This window comes from Electrona antarctica (assembly GCF_951216825.1).
Source record: "Electrona antarctica genome assembly, chromosome: 14".
Taxonomy (NCBI): domain Eukaryota; kingdom Metazoa; phylum Chordata; class Actinopteri; order Myctophiformes; family Myctophidae; genus Electrona; species Electrona antarctica.
Window position 1 is genome coordinate 28,815,107 of NC_136795.1, and position 17,889 is coordinate 28,832,995.

General features: G+C 41.4%; 2 protein-coding genes across 2 annotated transcripts; one reads left to right on the forward strand and one right to left on the reverse strand.

Annotated features, from left to right (window-relative positions):
- Nucleotides 1–60: 60 nt before the first annotated feature.
- Nucleotides 61–12,305, reverse strand: tmc6a (transmembrane channel-like 6a). Its single transcript, XM_079520106.1, has 21 exons — nucleotides 11,810–12,305; nucleotides 11,160–11,275; nucleotides 10,971–11,045; nucleotides 10,507–10,656; nucleotides 9,814–9,922; nucleotides 9,610–9,694; nucleotides 9,251–9,508; nucleotides 8,828–9,048; nucleotides 8,556–8,700; nucleotides 7,482–7,631; nucleotides 6,746–6,915; nucleotides 5,663–5,753; nucleotides 5,200–5,297; nucleotides 4,426–4,518; nucleotides 4,261–4,336; nucleotides 3,654–3,787; nucleotides 3,220–3,396; nucleotides 2,253–2,331; nucleotides 1,970–2,143; nucleotides 1,873–1,924; nucleotides 61–846 (listed from the first exon to the last, which is right to left on the reverse strand). Exons 1-20 carry the CDS (start codon nucleotides 12,025–12,027, stop codon nucleotides 1,883–1,885), a joined length of 2,661 nt encoding a protein of 886 aa, XP_079376232.1. The 5' UTR covers nucleotides 12,028–12,305; the 3' UTR covers nucleotides 61–846; nucleotides 1,873–1,882.
- A 503-nt stretch (nucleotides 12,306–12,808) lies between these two features.
- Nucleotides 12,809–17,437, forward strand: syngr2a (synaptogyrin 2a). Its single transcript, XM_079520320.1, has 4 exons — nucleotides 12,809–13,099; nucleotides 14,821–15,058; nucleotides 15,272–15,408; nucleotides 15,839–17,437. The coding sequence occupies exons 1-4, from the start codon at nucleotides 13,001–13,003 to the stop codon at nucleotides 16,046–16,048; spliced, it is 684 nt and encodes a 227-aa protein (XP_079376446.1). The 5' UTR covers nucleotides 12,809–13,000; the 3' UTR covers nucleotides 16,049–17,437.
- Nucleotides 17,438–17,889: the final 452 nt, after the last annotated feature.

Here is a 17,889-nt window from a genome sequence, read left to right on the forward strand (position 1 = left end):
TAGTGTTTTTGGGATGCATGCGGGTGGGTGAGAATGCTTGCATGCGTTTGTATTAAAACGTGATGAACTTGAACTGCTGACCCCTTAATCAGTGATTTAATAACAGCTTCTTAGAGGTTGAATTACAATGGATGAAAGAAAACAGTTACTGTGATAGCATTAGGTACTGCTATACATTAGGTATTGCTCCCTACATTAAAGAACACTATACTGTCAGTATGACAGTCCATGACATATAGTACTTAGCGATGTAACTGAATAGTCGACTTACACTGAACTCTGTCATCATTCAATGATTTGATTTTGACCATTTTCACAAATTCTCCAGGTTTAATGGTTTAGAAGATATGATGATGAATGTCGTCTACATATTTTCAACAGTATTTTGTAAAGCTAAAGTAAAACATATTAAGGCAAACCACTTGTATAGGATGACTTATGTATAAATAGTTGCATATGGACCCATTACGACAACATTTAAACTGAAAACCAGCAGGTTAACGAAACACACCCAGTAGATGAATAGCTGTATAACATAATAATATATAATATAATTGTAATATGCTTTAGTATACACTCTTTGATGCTCACATTCTTTATGGCTTGTGGAAGAGACATTTCAAATGCTGGTGCTGAATGTCCTTGAGATGTTGGCGTTATCCTGTGGTGACCGTCTTGTTTATGGGCCAAACAGGAAACCTTTATGCATTACATTTAAGATGAACATGTGGTTGCACTGTTAGGTCAGTAGAAATCTACAACAGTGATTCTCCAATGCTTGTCCTCTTCCTGAGGGACTTCTGGACATTTGCATTTGGGGATCAAATGCACTTAATCCATTGAGACCTGGAACGCATCCATGTCACGTTAGCGTTTAACCACATTAACCATTAACCCATTTTGGGGCGGGAACCCGTTTTGGTGTTTTAAACATTGTTATAATTTAGCTATTGAAAAATAGCAGATCTACAAGCTTTTTTTTATTTCGACGTCAGGCCTGAATGGGTTAATAAACAAATACAAACAAAGCCTAAATGGAGGGTAGCTTATAGCCATTGCTTGCCATTAAAATAAGCACAATTCTATTGTATATTTTCTCACGCATAATAAAGTTAAGGTCTTTTCAGAGGGGAGCGGCTAGTAATACATTTTCAATGAGAGGCGTGCATTTATTTTGGATGTGCAGAGAAATTGAGGGCCGCCAATGCAAGCGTATTTCAGTGGGCGCGGTCCTGTGAAATTGTCACGCACGTGGCTCATTTCGTGCAATGCACGCGTCCGCGACTAACTATAGACCTGGATTGTGTTGTGCTTTTTTTTTTAACGCATCGCAAGTCGCTCCCCTCATGAGCAGACCTGGAGCAGACCTGTCGTTGATCCAGGCGACAACGTCTGCATCACACGCTCCCAGTCTGAAAAGGCCTTTATGTGTCAACTCCAACAGAAGGGATGTATCAGATATACCCACCTAGTCATGGTTATAATCTAGAAGAGGAGGCCAGGTTCCTTTATGTATCAGATATACCCACCTAGTCATGGTTATAATCTATAGAAGAGGAGGCCAGGTTCCTTTATGTATCAGATATACCCACCTAGTCATGGTTATAATCTAGAAGAGGAGGCCAGGTTCCTTTATGTATCAGATATACCCACCTAGTCATGGTTATAATCTAGAATAGGAGGCCAGGTTCCTTTAGATATACCCACCTAGTCATGGTTATAATCTAGAAGAGGAGGCCAGGTTCCTTTCCTCATACCTAGTCATGGTTATAATTTAGAAGAGGAGGCCAGGTTCCTTTATGTATCAGATATACCTACCTAGTCATGGTTATAATCTAGAAGAGGAGGCCAGGTTCCTTTAGATATACCCACCTAGTCATGGTTATAATCTAGAAGAGGAGGCCAGGTTCCTTTCCTCATAAACAGAAGGGATGTATCAGATATACCCACCTAGTCATGGTTATAATCTAGAAGAGGAGGCCAGGTTCCTTTCCTCATAAACAGAAGAGGAGGCCAGGTTCCTTTCCTCATAAACAGAAGAGGAGGCCAGGTTCCTTTCCTCATAAACAGAAGAGGAGGCCAGGTTCCTTTCCTCATAAACAGCCTGGAGTTTTGTAATGAGGAACCTTTTGTCCTTGCCCTCCTGCACATTATTTAACACAAACACAATCTGATGTATTATTGCTGCACAGTGCACACCAAAATGTGTCAAAAAAAAGGAATATCGGTAGTATGTGATTAATTATACTCACATTCTCAATTTGTTGTTTTAAAACGCAGGCTATTCTCTTCTGGCCATCGATAATTTGAGCATATATGAAAATCACCAGTCTGAAGAAATAAATGCGGAGGGCATGAGTCAGTTACATACAAAGATGTAGCCTGAGATGGAGGAAATTGCAGTCCATTTTTACTCTAGATTAGAGTAGTACTGTGATGACATGTTGATGACATCAGGGATCTCCATACATGGGCATCAATGGGACACAGTCCGAAACCAAAATCTCCATATATGGGCAAGAATGGGACTCTGAGATACATATTTTGGAATTTCGGTTCTGGACAACCGATGGTCCGACCGACGTCCCACAACACACCCTCAGGTGTTCGCCGATAACAGACGGAAAGTTACATCGGTCAGACGGTCCTCGAGTAATGTGACGCGCGCACACACGCATGGCATGTTATTTCATGGTACAATAGGCATGTCACTCAGTGCTCTATGGACACACACACACACACACACACACACACACACACACACACACGTTTTCATGGTACAATAGGCATGTCACTCAGTGCTCTATGGGTAACATCGTCTCCGCCATAAACTGTATGACAGCTGCCAATTATAGCGAGACACCACAATACTTTTCGGGCATCCCAAGTTGTTGGAACCCTCTAACAACCAGTCTGTGGGTATGCCCTAGGCTGCCAAAAGCTCTGAGAGAGTATATGTACTGTAGAAGTGGTTGGTATATAATGACCTTGGTCATAAAGGCTTCCTCTGACACACACACACACACACACACACACACACACACACACACACACACACACACACACACACACACACACACACACACACACACACACACACACACACACACACACACACACACACACACACACACACACACACACACACACACACACACACACACACACACACACACACACACACACACACACACACACACACACACCTCCTCAACTCACAGCAAGACCCCAGCAGTCAGAAATATGAATACTGGGTATTCCAATAGAAAGGTGTAGATCCAGTTCAGCCAGGCCAGGTTAGGGCTGGTGTTCTCAAGATCCTGAGCCCACCGTTTCCCTGGCTGAAACATGGAGGTAAGGTTCCTAAAAGGGCCACAGCCAGATGACGGCTTAATCCTGCAAATAACAGACAGAGAAGATACTCAAGTTCATTCCTGACTAAGTGCTACTGTAACTCTACGTACTGTACGCATTTCTACATTCTCAGACTTTCATTGACACATAGGATTTGACAGTATAATTGCAATGCTGTCAGGTTACTATGTAATCTATGGAATCTACAGTATGCATGCCTCTATAATGAGCATTTGCATATAAGTGAGTGAGTTAACAAAGAAATGTGTGACGTGATGCACAAAGATTACAACACTCACGACCACATGGTGTATGTGACAGACACGGCGGCACCCAGGAAGGAGGGGAAACACAACATGGACGTGAAGACGGTGGCCATTTGACTAGACCGCCATGGCTTTCTGGATGGCTGATAGTTTAGCACCAGACTGGTCTGAAGGAAGGACCACACAGAGAGAAACTGCATATGTTTTTTCCCCATTCTGGACATGCAGCGTTCTTCTGAATAAGACTAGACGTGATATATTAGCTAGACTGATATTGGCTATTATTTGACATTGGTATTGGCAATTATGGAGCTCTTTTATTAACGTGCTGTTCAACATGGCCTCCCTATTTTGGCCTTACTGTATATAGGAAGATCTATATGCTCATTATAGGCAGATTTATTAACTACAGTTAAGTTTGGTTTTTTATAACCATCAAAAAGTTTTGTTTAATTGAATGTGTTTGCTTATAAGTTACATTTTCTAAAATAGAAACATTTTGATAGAAGAATAGAATATCAGTCAGAACATTGGAAATGCGTGTTCTGAGACTCTCCAAAATCGGGATCGGACCCAAATCTGGCATTGGTCAGGCTCTAGCTCTGAATTCCGGTGCAGTTGTACGCGCCGACCCACCAACCTTTTTCATGTAAAACAACACCAGAAGTTTGATGATCTGGACGACAGGAAGCAATGGAGAAAACAGCACACCTAGCCTAGCAATGACAGAATATAGAGTTTCACTTTGATGCTTAGATTATAAATTCCACGCGTATATAGGACTAAAGATGTGTGTAATAATTACCAAGTGAGCGTTTGCCCATAGATCAGCTCCTGAATATGGCGAGCGATGTCAAAAACTGGTTTCCTGCTTTTAAACACTCTTTTGGCAATTAGCCTTGGGGAGAAAAAGTTAGCAATCAATGTGTAAGCAAACAAAAAGGTTCACGTGTAGGTAAAAAAAAGAAAAATCACACCCATACATCATCTCATTCCGGCCAATTCGAAATTGCGTCCTCACCTTCGTCTTCAATGTTTGTGTTTACGCAATGTTTGTGCACTCAAAACTGGCCATTCATTATCAATGGCATTTAATGTTTGTGTTGGGACAATGACGTAAAACTGGACATTCATTATCAATGGCATTTAATGTTTGTGTTAGGAGGATAATGTTTGTGTTTACACGCACCCTCAAAGCTGGACATAGGAGGGGATAACCTCAAAAAACGCAGGTGAACAACATGTTTTGCATCAGGAGCCATCATCAGGGTCACTGACGAAGACAAAATGCGTTAGTCACCAGCGTTTTTCAAACTTTGCCAAGCCAGGACCTAATAAAGTTTTTTTTAACTTCACTGAACAGAGTGAGTGCCTTGCGTTCTTCTTAAGTTCACCTGATTCTCTCACTTGGATGTCAGCCTAACACAAATGGAAGGAACAAATGTTTTGACCCTCTCTAAAGAGCACCCATGTTTCCGTTTCTGATAAATATGCACCCACACATTGCTTTGTCTAAACTAAAAGGTGATTTTATTTAACGTCAACTTCAGTTGGGCTTCAGATATTTGACTCTACTTGCCTCCACAGGAACTCTCCAAAAACCATGTAAAGCACCGTCATGACGAAGTCCATCAGAAGGAAGCGATAGAGTTCCTGTCCAACAAAACTCTCCCAACACTGAATGAAAGGAGATTGATGATGACCATGACACATTAAACATATGAACCCTAGCGTCCCTATTCTGGGGGTGAGAATTCAGTGAAAATAGCCGATGTACATGCTCACAACATGTTGCTCGGCTATTTTCAGCAAAGATGTTTGGTGCAGAGGGAAAGACGGCCCAAGTACAGTATAGACCCACAAGTGACTGATCAATGAATATATATTTCACACTGACTGCATTATAAGCATTAATACACAGAATATCCTCCACCCTTAATAAATCAATTTTAGCCTTGTGTGCAATGTTTAGAACGCAAAGAATTAAAGCTGGGGCTCAAAATAATTTAGAATTATGACCATAATTGTTGACCAGCCAGTACCTGGAGACCGTGGCTAACTGGTTCTGCAGCAATCCTCCACAGCCAATGGTAGCACAGGATGCCAATGACACCAACCTTTAACAGCAGGTTCCTGTTTTCAAAGAAACCAAAAAGAGTCCTAGCTGTCACACAGAAGAATGTCAGACACTTGACAGATCAGCCATCATCACTGAAAAGGGTGTTATGAGGTCGTTTCATGGGAAATACAGTAGAACAACAACAGAGCTATAATGTGAGTGTGTTTGTTTGACCCCCTCCCTTCGGGCAGGAGGCTGTATAGTAGCCTATTAAAATACTTAATTAATATAGTAGTTGCAAAGATATTAATTGATTCCCTGAGTGGTGGGAGCTTTGGTCTTGTTTTGGTGAATATTAAGTAATTCCAGTCATTTGGTGGGGGTGTGGTAACATGACTCCGCCAGATGGGGCAGCAGAGTCATCTGGCGGAGTCAGGTTAGGGGTCTGGGGGCCACGCATTAAAAATAAAAGAATCCACAAAACTAGCGTAATTTTTATTGTTGACCTATTTCTATCATATAGCACAACTTTCGTGCAACTTTGACCCCTCTGGTCACATGGAACTATTTTTCTGTCCAGTATCACCATGCCAGTAGCAGCACAAAACCATAGTGACAGAGGGGTCAAAGTTGAAAGAAAGTTGCACTATATGGTAGAAAGTGTCAACAATACAAATTATGCTATTGTTGTGGATTCATGTATTTTTAATACGGCCCCCAGTGATCCCCACCAAATGACCGGAACTACTTAATATTCACCAAAACCAGACCAGAACTCCCACCACGGGAATCAATTACAATTGAAGGCCTTTTAAGTATCCAGAGCGACTTACAGTAAGCAAGAACACACTTAACACAATTAATACGTTCTGTACCTGTATGGAATTACAGTAAAAACTCATTGAACCTTGAAACCCTGCTTAATTCATGAAATTTGTGCATTCCGCTCAGATTTCAGAAAGTGTCACTTTTGAATGACTACAATTTACGGCAATCTTGGTGGGTGCCAATAAAGCCATTCAAAATGACAATACAGATCATATCTTGTTGTAGTTCCTCTCCTCACCTGAAGATGGAGACATAGACTCGTACACTGGGTGAGTTATAGCTTTCCATGCGAGATGCCAGATTGAAGATGCCAGGGAGCAACAGGTTAATGCCTGATACCACAGAAGCCAGGACCAAAAGGTGAACTTCTGTGAAAAATGTCCGTTCCACAGCCACCGTCTTCTGCTCCTGTTGTTAGGGGAAATGAGAGCCACAGAGAGGACAGAGAAAATACCAATTAATCCATGATTGTCATGCTAATTAATATAAGCATAATTGATACCATATGGATTTTTTAATAGTTTTTCCCCCCTTCTTCTTGTATTAAGTGGGCCAGACCAGATTTATTTTAAGGAACCCAAATCTTCAGATGACCCATTAATTTTGTTCAAACAGCACTCCATGGAGTGGCCTGAAGCCTGATATCATCAATATATGTCAGACTGGCCTCCAAGATACATGTAGGCATAACCGAGAGCGGGGCACACGTTACATGCGGGCATTGGCCTGCATGTAATAATAACCTTAACTTGCTCAGTCTTGTGGACGTGCCTCATCAATATTTCGCTACCTGTACCATGTGCTGCAAACACACACACACACACACACACACACACACACACACACACACACACACACACACACACACACACACACACACACACACACACACACACACACACACACACACACACACACACACACACACACACACACACACACACACACACACACACACACACACACACACACACCAGGTGGTCTGCAAGCAAGTAGATCACCAGGACCCCCAGGGATATGCTGGACAGACAGACGGCCCATGCAAACAGGTACACAGTCACGCGCCACAGTTGTTGCTCCCAACCGTTTTGCTCATCACCACAGATCAAATCAGACAGCAGCTCCTATGAAGCAAACAGAAGGCACAGGAAATGCGTTTATGATGATGTCATGGTGGTGGCAAAACTGGCAACAACAGCACAGCAGTTTAACCCATTAAAACCTGGCTGAGGCAGATAGATTCTACAAATGCCTTCTAAATCAGTAGTTCTCACACTTTTTTTTAAATGTTTAAAAAAATTGCACATCTACAAGCTCACAGTGTAATTGCCAATGCTAAAATGTAAAATGACAGATGCTTTCCTGGTTTTAATCGATTAAATTATTTCTACATGTCACATCCTTAATTGTTAAGTGTAAAAAATAATGAAAATTACCCTGAATATTTTACTGTGTATGAGGGACTGTGTGGAATATTGACTGTTGAGCAACTGCTCACAAAATTGCTCTAAAATCCATACATCTTTCATCTCATCTCTCAGCTGGGCCATGCACCACACAGACGTTTAACTTCCTGTTTATACCTTATCTCAGGTTTCATACTTCCGTCAGTTTGTGTGACTAATTGTTATTGCCATTGAAATGTGATTATGCAAAAGAACTCAACGTATGCTGCTCATGTAGCGTGAAGATAAAGTAGGCTTTCTGCGCAGGTCTCCACTGGGGAGAATGGTCAAAGAATGTTCTATATTCAAATTTTTAAAGAAATGTTTAAAAGAAGCAAGAAAATAGTATGCATGATGGAAAAACACAATCATAAAGCTTGAGAATGCATGAAAGTGATTATAAACAGAGAAAATCATGTGACATTCTGGACAGCTAGCGTCCATGAGATCACATCATTTGTGAGCAAACACTGGAATGCCTGTGTGTGTGTGTGTGTGTGTGTGTGTGTGTGTGTGTGTGTGTGTGTGTGTGTGTGTGTGTGTGTGTGTGTGTGTGTGTGTGTGTGTGTGTGTGTGTGTGTGTGTGTGTGTGTGTGTGTGTACCTTCAGCTGGGTGCTGATGTTCTCAGACTGCAGTTGAACAGAGCCCTTCTTGCTGACTTTAAAGTCCCAGGAGCAGAACACCTTTAGAGCAAGATTCCCATGAGAGCCGTACACGCAGGAACTTCTCCCAAAGGACTTGGCTATGCTGAGGTGCAATAATGAAAATATGATGAGACTCACACAATAAAAATAAAAACAAACACTGAATATGAACACACACAAAAAAGATGCACTCTTTATCTCAGAATGAACGAATGGGGTGGATATTAAACCTGTAGACAAGTATGATGCAGGTGATGAAGAAAGCGATGCAAATGGTGAAGAAATAGGCTAAGGGAATGTTGTATGGCATCAAATGGGCACCAATGATAGCGTCACAAACAGGCTGCTCAGAGTCTTCGCCAGTATCATCAGGGGTGAAGTCAGCAGGTCTACAACTCTCATTTGTATTGGTGTAGTAGCCATAGAACATCACACTCTGAGAGAGGTAGCCCTGATAGAGGAGGACACAAGCAAAATACAGATTATTTAACTCCGACATAAGATGCTGGATCTACACAGGTGGATGGTTTTATGGTTCAAGAAACGGTGACACTGAAGTAGAATTGGCACATGTATTGAAACTCTACACTTCCAGTTGCATTTCTTGATAATTCTTGTGTTTCAACCGTAGTGTTTCTGTCTTTCCAGCTTACTGTGCCCGTTAGGATCTCGAGGCCAGTGAATGTGTAGCCACTGCAGCCAGATGGAGGAGGGTGGATGGCTTGAGGAATGACCAGGAACAGGCCGCTGACCACAAGGAGGAAGACGTTGTAGAGCAGGATGGTCCTGAGGAAGATGAAGTAGGAAACGACGCCAGTCCCAAAACGCCCACCGAGTTTCTTAAGCGGAGCCTGCCACAACTGCAGCAAGCCCAGGAAAGGCAGACAACGAAACCAGCAGTGTTGCCAAGCCTGTGTATAGACAAAAACAAGGCAGACGTGCATATCACACACACAAAACTAATAACAGGAGTACAGTACAGGTACGGTACTGTCATTTTTGTCACACTCACCCTGACAATATACACCTTGAGACGACTGTAGCACGGAACATCTCTGTTTATGAGAGAGGTTTGGGTATCACTGAACGCCAGTCTCCTGTGAAATCAAAAGTGAGTTACAGTAAATGCTCTTAAATCTATCAATAACTCATTTTGTTTCTTTATGCCTTTTGGCACTTGATCAGCCTTTAAGCACTTGATCCGTGTTTCCAGTACCTTAGCGCCTTCTTTTCTGCCATGCTAAGCGGCATGGCTCGCAGCATGCGTGCACGATCGCCCACTGCTGACCTCTGGAGGGTGGACACCAACTGTTCACTTTTGTTTTCTGCAGATTATAAAACAACAACAAATGACCAAATGATCGACTACTTGGTGATGTTGATTAGCTCAGAGCAGAGGACAGCTAATCCCAGCGAATCCCTTGACTCCTTCAAATCCGCTCTCAAAGGGCACCTACGGACAGCTGCAATTCAAAACCGGCCCCCGTAAAATCTGAATCCCCCCCCTACCCACCCACCCCTCCCCCCCCCCCCCCCCCCTCACTGTATATGTTTCTTTTCCCTTTTTGCCTCCTTTATGATGAATTCCCGTTCTGTTCTTTGGCTTTATAGAAGTGTATATTTGTACGTCTCTAAATGTTTTGATGAATTGAACAAGGTGGACCCTCTTGTAAACAAGTATAATGCTTCATGGGTCGTCCACTCACAGTTAGTCTTTGTATTGAGTTGTGCTTGAATTGTACTGTAATTCTGCAAAATGTTAATAAATATTTCAATCAATCAATAATGGAGCCAACACTGACTCTCCAGGCAGACTGGGACAGGGAAGAAACAGGTTTATCCTAGTATTGTGTAAAACAATGTGGGTGACAAGCAGGGCAGTGGGTGTGGATTTTGGATTGATGCCCACCCTCTGGGCTGAGTTCCTCAGAATCCCCCAGAACACCATCAGTTTGGTCGGTCACCCGCAAGGAGGACTGAGAGAAGTCTTGGCAGGGGGTCTGCCGTCTGCGTAGGCCAGAGGAAAGTCTGGAACACTCTGGAAGGAGCGTACCGTACACTGTGCAGGGTGAGGAAGGTTACGGTCAGTATGACTCAGATTAACATTGGAAATCTGTAAAAGCCAAGAATATTCTGATAATTCAGCTTTTCACCATCTCTCACAGAAAACAAAAACTATCAATGAATATTCACAATATAATAGTGACATTCTGGAATTGACCACTTACCCTGTGGGTTGATTAAAGTTCATACCATTCACTCTGACCTTGCACTTTGTTAAGTTGCTCTGGATAATAAAATGTACATGTATGTATTTGTGTGTGCATTACAAGGCTTGACGAACTTGTGCAGCCTATGAGAGTGTTAGCTCACCAGCAGCACGACTGGGCATCGAGGATAATACCTTCAGGGTGGCAGATGACCACTGGGTTTGGAAGGATTGTCCATCTAGGGAAACATGTACAATATTGAGACTAAGAAGCACTGAAACATATTGAATGTTTTCAGATCAATGGCGGCTCTTTCCAAGAGATACAAGTACAATCTTCTAATTTATAATACCTCTGCTTTCAGTAAAACCCTCCATTTCCAGGGTTTCAGGACTGCTGTCAAATGTGAGACGGCAGGGCTGTCTGATGAGGTGACAAAGCGAGTCCCGGCCTCGCTCATCCAAGTTCCTATGTGATGGGCAACCAGTACAGAATACAGATCAGAAACTCCTGTACATTTTAGCACGTTTGAGTTCATTGTTTTCCCTGCATTTTCATTTGTTAAATATAATGTAGGCTATTTAAAAATGTATTGGGTTTATGAGAACTCTCTCCACTGAAATGAATGCGTCTCTTTCCCAGTGCAACTGGAATGTTTCCAAGTAAAACAGCTACAAGGAGGAGATAATAAACAATACAGACTTCCAAAAATAAACAAATAAAAGTCTACTTAGAGCACTAAAAGTAGCCTACCTGCTACAAAGCATATGTTCTTAATCATTTTATGGCATTAATATGGCCCGTTCAATGAACAAGCCATACAGTGTGTCTTAAAATATAAAAATACATAGTTAATAGTGTTGGCAGAACTTATGCTAGGCCTATGTCGTGTTTCACTGTACATGCTTCAATATCAAAGTACAAATAAGAATCACTCCGAGATGAGAGACAATAAAAATGGCATTAGGAAGGTTCCAGCAGAAATACAAAAATTCTACTTACTCATATTCAACATCACAACTCTCAAGATTGAAGTCAATGTTGCATGCCATGGTCCTGGTTAAAGTCACTGTCACTGAAGTTAAGTATGTCACTGAAGTATGATGCTTTCTCAACAGCCTCTTCACTACATGTTTTAAAAGGTACCAGAACTGTCTGAACTTACCCCCTCCATTTGAATTAAGGCAAGCACAGGTGGGTCTAGTTATGTCAATTACCATAAAGTGGTCTGCCTGGCAGAAATCAGCACAGGCTAGCCCAAGATTTAGACTCAGTTAAAAATATGCGTCCAAATAATTTAGACAGTTAGGGCTGCAGAATACAGTTTTGGAATAAATTAGGTTCCTTTTTGCCACTTTTATAGATTAGATACTAACGCAGAACCCCATAATAATAAATGCAGGCCTATATTATATGATATTTGTTTACGTTGGAAACTCTGAACCATAATTGAAATCAAGATCGAACGTCCAGGGTACCTTTATTATGACTCAGGCCAGAATAGAAAATGTGCACAAGTACAACACCAGGGGGTGCCAATGCAATTCCTCGACAACCTGCCACTGATTTCAAAGCTCACATATGCCTTTATAGTATGTCATTCGGCTCTCAGAGAGCCTCTCTCTCGACTCTCTGTATGATATATCTTTCCTCTTAGCAGATTTTGTATTGACCTGTACTTTCCTTGCACTGTGCCCATTCTGCAAATTGTTTGACATTTTCAATCAATCTCATTCAAATAATTACGATTCAGATTATCCAAACAGTTGGCTACAATTTATAAGAAAACGTCACCAGGCAGGTACTAATTAATACCAAACATTGAAAAATAGTTCAAACAGAGGAGAAATATCATTATAATAAGTGACAAGTGTGTGTGTGTTATTAGGGTAACCACGCGTCTGGTTTCTATTTGCTTCTCAACGCTCAGATCCGGTCGAGAGGCCGCCTACTATATTCGGTAACTTTCACGCACACAAGTACGCGCGCACACAGACCATTTCCGTATCCGCTATAGATCGGACATGCAAAGCAGCAGGTTGCAGACGCGTTCAAAGAAGGGGCGGGGCAAAAAAAAGTTTCAGGAAACTGATGATGAGAGAAAACAAAAGTAAACTGACATCAAGCAGAACAGTCAGGCGACATTAGGGCAAACTTAATTTACTGACAGATTTCTTGCGCAAAAAAAGTAAAATGGAAAGCGGTGCGTACGGGGCGGCATTCGCCGGTGGTGCCTTTGATGTCCTAGGTTTTGTGAAACGACCTCAAACAATTCTACGCTTCTTGAGTTGGGTGAGTGATGATGCCTTTTCAAAGCAACTACTGTGTGCTGTGCTGTTAGCTAGCTGGCTAATGTCAGCCAGCCAGCTGTCACACACAACTGGCTGTAGTTAACTGTAGTTAGTTTACATTAATGTTATTACACATAACATTAATTGACACTAGTCAGCTGTTATTATAGCCAGGACGAATCCTTGTAGTTTACATAGTATGTTAACTTTTTGCCTGTCAGAAAATTCAAGTTTGTAACTTTTTTTTGTTGCAACGGCACAGCCTTAGCATAATAACCAGGCTAACTTTAGCTATTGAACTTGTGCTGTGTCACCAAAGTCACATTATCGTTTCTGCCACTTTGTTGTGTAAATCTATACGAGCTCAGAATGATGTATCATGATGAAACTGCAACAAACACACAACTTGTGATGCGTATCACCTGCTACCGCATGATGTGACATTTTACATTAGTCTTTTTTGTGAGTTTCTTTTACAAACAGTTGAGAAAACAGGATCTAACAAATGTGGCAACAGTGGCAGCTGAGAATTCATCAAACTAATTTAAGTCTCTTATATTTATTTTAACGTTGAAGACAAGTGATATTGGGAGGGGAACCAGCAAGTGGGTAATCTCTAGCTATGTGAATCATGTGACATGCATCACACAATCTCACAACTGGTTGACTTAATGCATATCTTTATGCACGAGCCCCAGTCTTAAAATGCAAAGCTAGAGTCTGGCCCAGTTGGCACTATTATAGTAGAATTTAATCTCTCTCTGTCTCTCTCTCTGCATGTCTTTATGCATAGCCTAAAGACTGCCTTTACCACTTCAATCCTAGCGTCCCTTGACATAATGGGGAAAATATCATATCTACCGGTACATCACGTACGCATTGGGAGCTTGTTGATCGACTGTTTTTGGCAAAGAGATGTGGTGTAGAGGGAAGAAAGGAGACACGCAACGCAAGGATAGAGACCTGGGAGACACCGGCCTACAAAATATCTAGCCGCAATTTGCAACTCTAGATTTTTTTATAATGGGATGAATCTAGAGTTGCAATACCCTCCATTGACTCCCCACTCATCATTTTGTGTTTGCGATCTGCTTGTCTTAAACGATGTTAAACTCACCAACATTGCAGCTGTAGTCCAAGCTTGAATTATTCTCTTTCAATCTGCAAAGCTTGTTTTTCATAAAAATCCCCCGTAGACATGTTATGAGCTACTTTCTGTCAAGAAATTCTGTGCAAGTGATTCTTTTTCTAAGTGCTGGAGTTTGGAAGCGCTCGTCGTAAGTCACTGAACGTCCCTGCATGCATCTGTTTCGCATTTGCACATAATGCAGGAGGCAGCAGCGCGACCCCTTAATACAAACGAGCGCTTCCAAACTCCAACATTTCTTCTTCTTGACAGAAAGTAGCTCATAACATGTCTACGGGGGATTTTTATGAAAAACAAGCTTTGCAGATTGAAAGAGAATAATTCAAGCTTGGACTACAGCTGCAATGTTGGTGAGTTTAACATCGTTTAAGACAAGCAGATCGCAAACGCAAAATGATGAGTGGGGAGTCAATGGAGGGTATTGCAACTCTAGATTCATCCCATTATAAAAAAATCTAGAGTTGCAAATTGCGGCTACAAAATATCTAGAGTTTCATTTTGGTTAATATGCAAACCTGGCTAGAGGCCTCTTGCCACCATTATAGTATAATTTATTATTCCCTCTCTCCCGGCAGGTGTTTTCCATTGTGGTTTTTGCAACTATCACGGCGGAGGGCTACGTTAACCCAACAACAGGGGACGTTTCCCACTGCATGTACAACAAGGATAATAGTGCCTGCAGTTATGGGGTAGGAATAGGAATTCTGGCCTTCCTGGCATGCGTTGTCTTCATCGCATTGGATGCGTACTTCCCCCAGATCAGCAATGCCAAAGACAGAAGATACATTGTTACTGGTGATCTGGTCTTTTCAGGTAAGAGTGAAATTTTAAATCATAGACTATATGCATGGAATAAACAGAATAAATCTTCTTCTTTTATTATTATTATTATCTATGATAGTTCACCAACTTCTGAACATCAGACAGAAGCTTGTATGTCCAAAACCATTAGTTTTCAGGAAATGGAAAAAATATATAATCTTTAAATTTAAGATTTTTACAATAATTTCCCATCTTGGGCTGTAGGAGCCTGGACGTTCCTGTGGTTCATCTGCTTCTGTGTCCTGGCCAACCGGTGGTCCCACACCACTGACACTTCACTCGTTCAAATTGATGCTGCTCAAGCTGTAATAGCTTTCTCTTTCTTCTCCATCATCACCTGGGTAAGCTGCTTCACTGCTTGTCTCATGCACCGGGTGTGGTCAGCATTTGACTAGCAAAATGACATGGACTAGAATGGAAGGATAGATATGCCCCGATTTCCCCTGATGACATTCTTTGACTGCTCAGCCAAGTTTTTTTGTTTTTGCTTTTTTGCTTTTTCTGCCTTTATTGATAGCTTGAATGTAATCTGACAGGAGATGGGGGGGAAGACACGCGGCAAAGGCCGTCGGGATCGGGAGTCAAATCCGCGGCAAGCCATCAGGCTGGCTCAGCAGCCTAGGTTCCCAGACGGTTGAGCTAACCGTCCGGGCCTACTGCTCAGCCAAGTTGACTGATATTTCAGTGTCAGATGTGCACAATTGCATTAATGTTATGAATAGTAGTAGTAGTAATTTAAATTCTGTAACTTCTATTCCTCTTCTTTCACAGGGTCTTTTGACATATTTCGCTTACAGCGGATACCACCAAGGTGTAAGTGACTTGGACTCTGGCTACACAGACCCAGCCCAGGACCAGAGCACTCCATATCCACCTAGCTATCCACCGTACCCCAGCAGTGGCCCGCAAGGCTACCAACAGTCACCTTTCACCCAAAGTGAGGAGCGTCCTCCTGGAGAATACCAGCCTCCAGCATATTAGACGACTGGGAGCCCTATACGTGAAACTGACTGGAAACCTTCTTAATAAAGAGGTTACCTTTATTTCATTTACAGTTTGAACTGTATTCCGCACTCCACATTTCTTTTTCCTTTTTGAAACATAAAGGGATAGTTCACCCAAAAAAATAACATTTTTTCTATCGATTACTCACCCCATGAACATCTTTTGTTTTTGATGCATTCCTAAGCCAATAATGTTATGACCAGCAGTGGTTCCTATGGAGACATAAAGGAGACTGGTCATCAAATTATTGGCCTAGGAATGCGACAAAGAAATATCCATGGGGTGAGTAATCGATAGAAAAAAAGTATTTTTTGGGGTGAGCTATCCCTTTAAGTTTTTTTCTTTCATTTGCACATTGGAGGGTGCGATCACGCTGTTATGTTTTTAGTTTGCAATTGTAATTTGGTTTTTATTTTTATTTGATTTGTAATTCTGTGGCTATATTTACTTGCTTTATACCCACACCTGATATAGGTGAAATCTGAGAGTATATTGTGATACAATTAAAGTAGCCTGGGCGGAGATGAAGGCACTGTGCCATGCTTAACTCTTTAATTATTACTTTCCCCCTTTAGCTTTTTTGTTTTTGCATAATTCTTCAAGTTAAGTGCTTTTAACCACCTAAGCCCTGCCCTATAGACTTGACAAATAATGAAAACGGCCAATCTGCAATCTTGCTTGTAGACCTGCTATTTGAACATTTGCCCAAATAGGGACTTCAGGGTTAACTGACTTGTAGACTGGATGCGTTTTTCAGGAAAAAGGCTAAAAATCTCAAACTCAAGTGTGAATGGACCTTTTAATGTGCATGGTTAATATCAAAGCACACATCTGAGATTATGTGACGGTGTACACTGTTGCAGGGAAAGTTGCTTTGCATTTTAAGTCCAAAGCCTGAGCTTTGGACATTTTGCATGAATCTTCGTGTTACCTTCTAATGCACATAAATCTTCTTTTACATTAGCATAGTTGCCCAAGAATATGTTTCTTCAGAAAATGTGTAATGCTAAGCATTGTTCTTATTTTTCCACAAACCCATACATTGTTCATTGGGTGCATTGGAACATGTTTCATAAAACTACTGTATTGCTGTAGCTGTATAACTAACCACTGAACTGAAAAGGGCTTTTGTGCACTGAATAACATGCCTTACTTTCTTTGGGATTGTTAATCGCATGCATCTCTATAACACAATCTAAGATCGTTATCCAAAATGTTTATCAATCCCAGACTGCTGCAAATGACTGTATGTAATGGTGCATTTTAATATACATTAAGATTTAAGGTGACCATATCTAGGTCCTGACCTGTTTGTCTGCTACCTCTGCAAAACTCTTAATGTGCCTTTAAAGGAGCTTTACTGTTGTAATTCTAATGTATTCTTTTTCTTTTACTTTTCAATTACACTTAACAGTTGAGCCAAAATGTCGATTGCAGTAATTTGTTGACAATATGGCATAATTAGTATGGAGTATATGTATTAGCTAATTTAAACCTTTTAAATCCTGGTGATTCAGGATTAGACAATCATACTGGTATCATCAGGATCCTTTCTTATTTCACAGTCTAGCAAGTTGTGACTACAAATGCATCGCTGTCTGATGGTGTGCTCTGAGGTTATAAGGCCAGTCCACACCGATGCAACTCCTTGCAACTTTGCAAGAAGTTGCATTGGTGTGGACTGGCCTTAAAACAGTTTTGTTGCAAGGAGTTGTGACTAGTCGGTCTGGCCTTTATTAGAATAATAAAGACATAAGTTTCTCATACAGTATACTGTTACGCATACGTACGTATGTACAGTACTTCAGTTACATTTT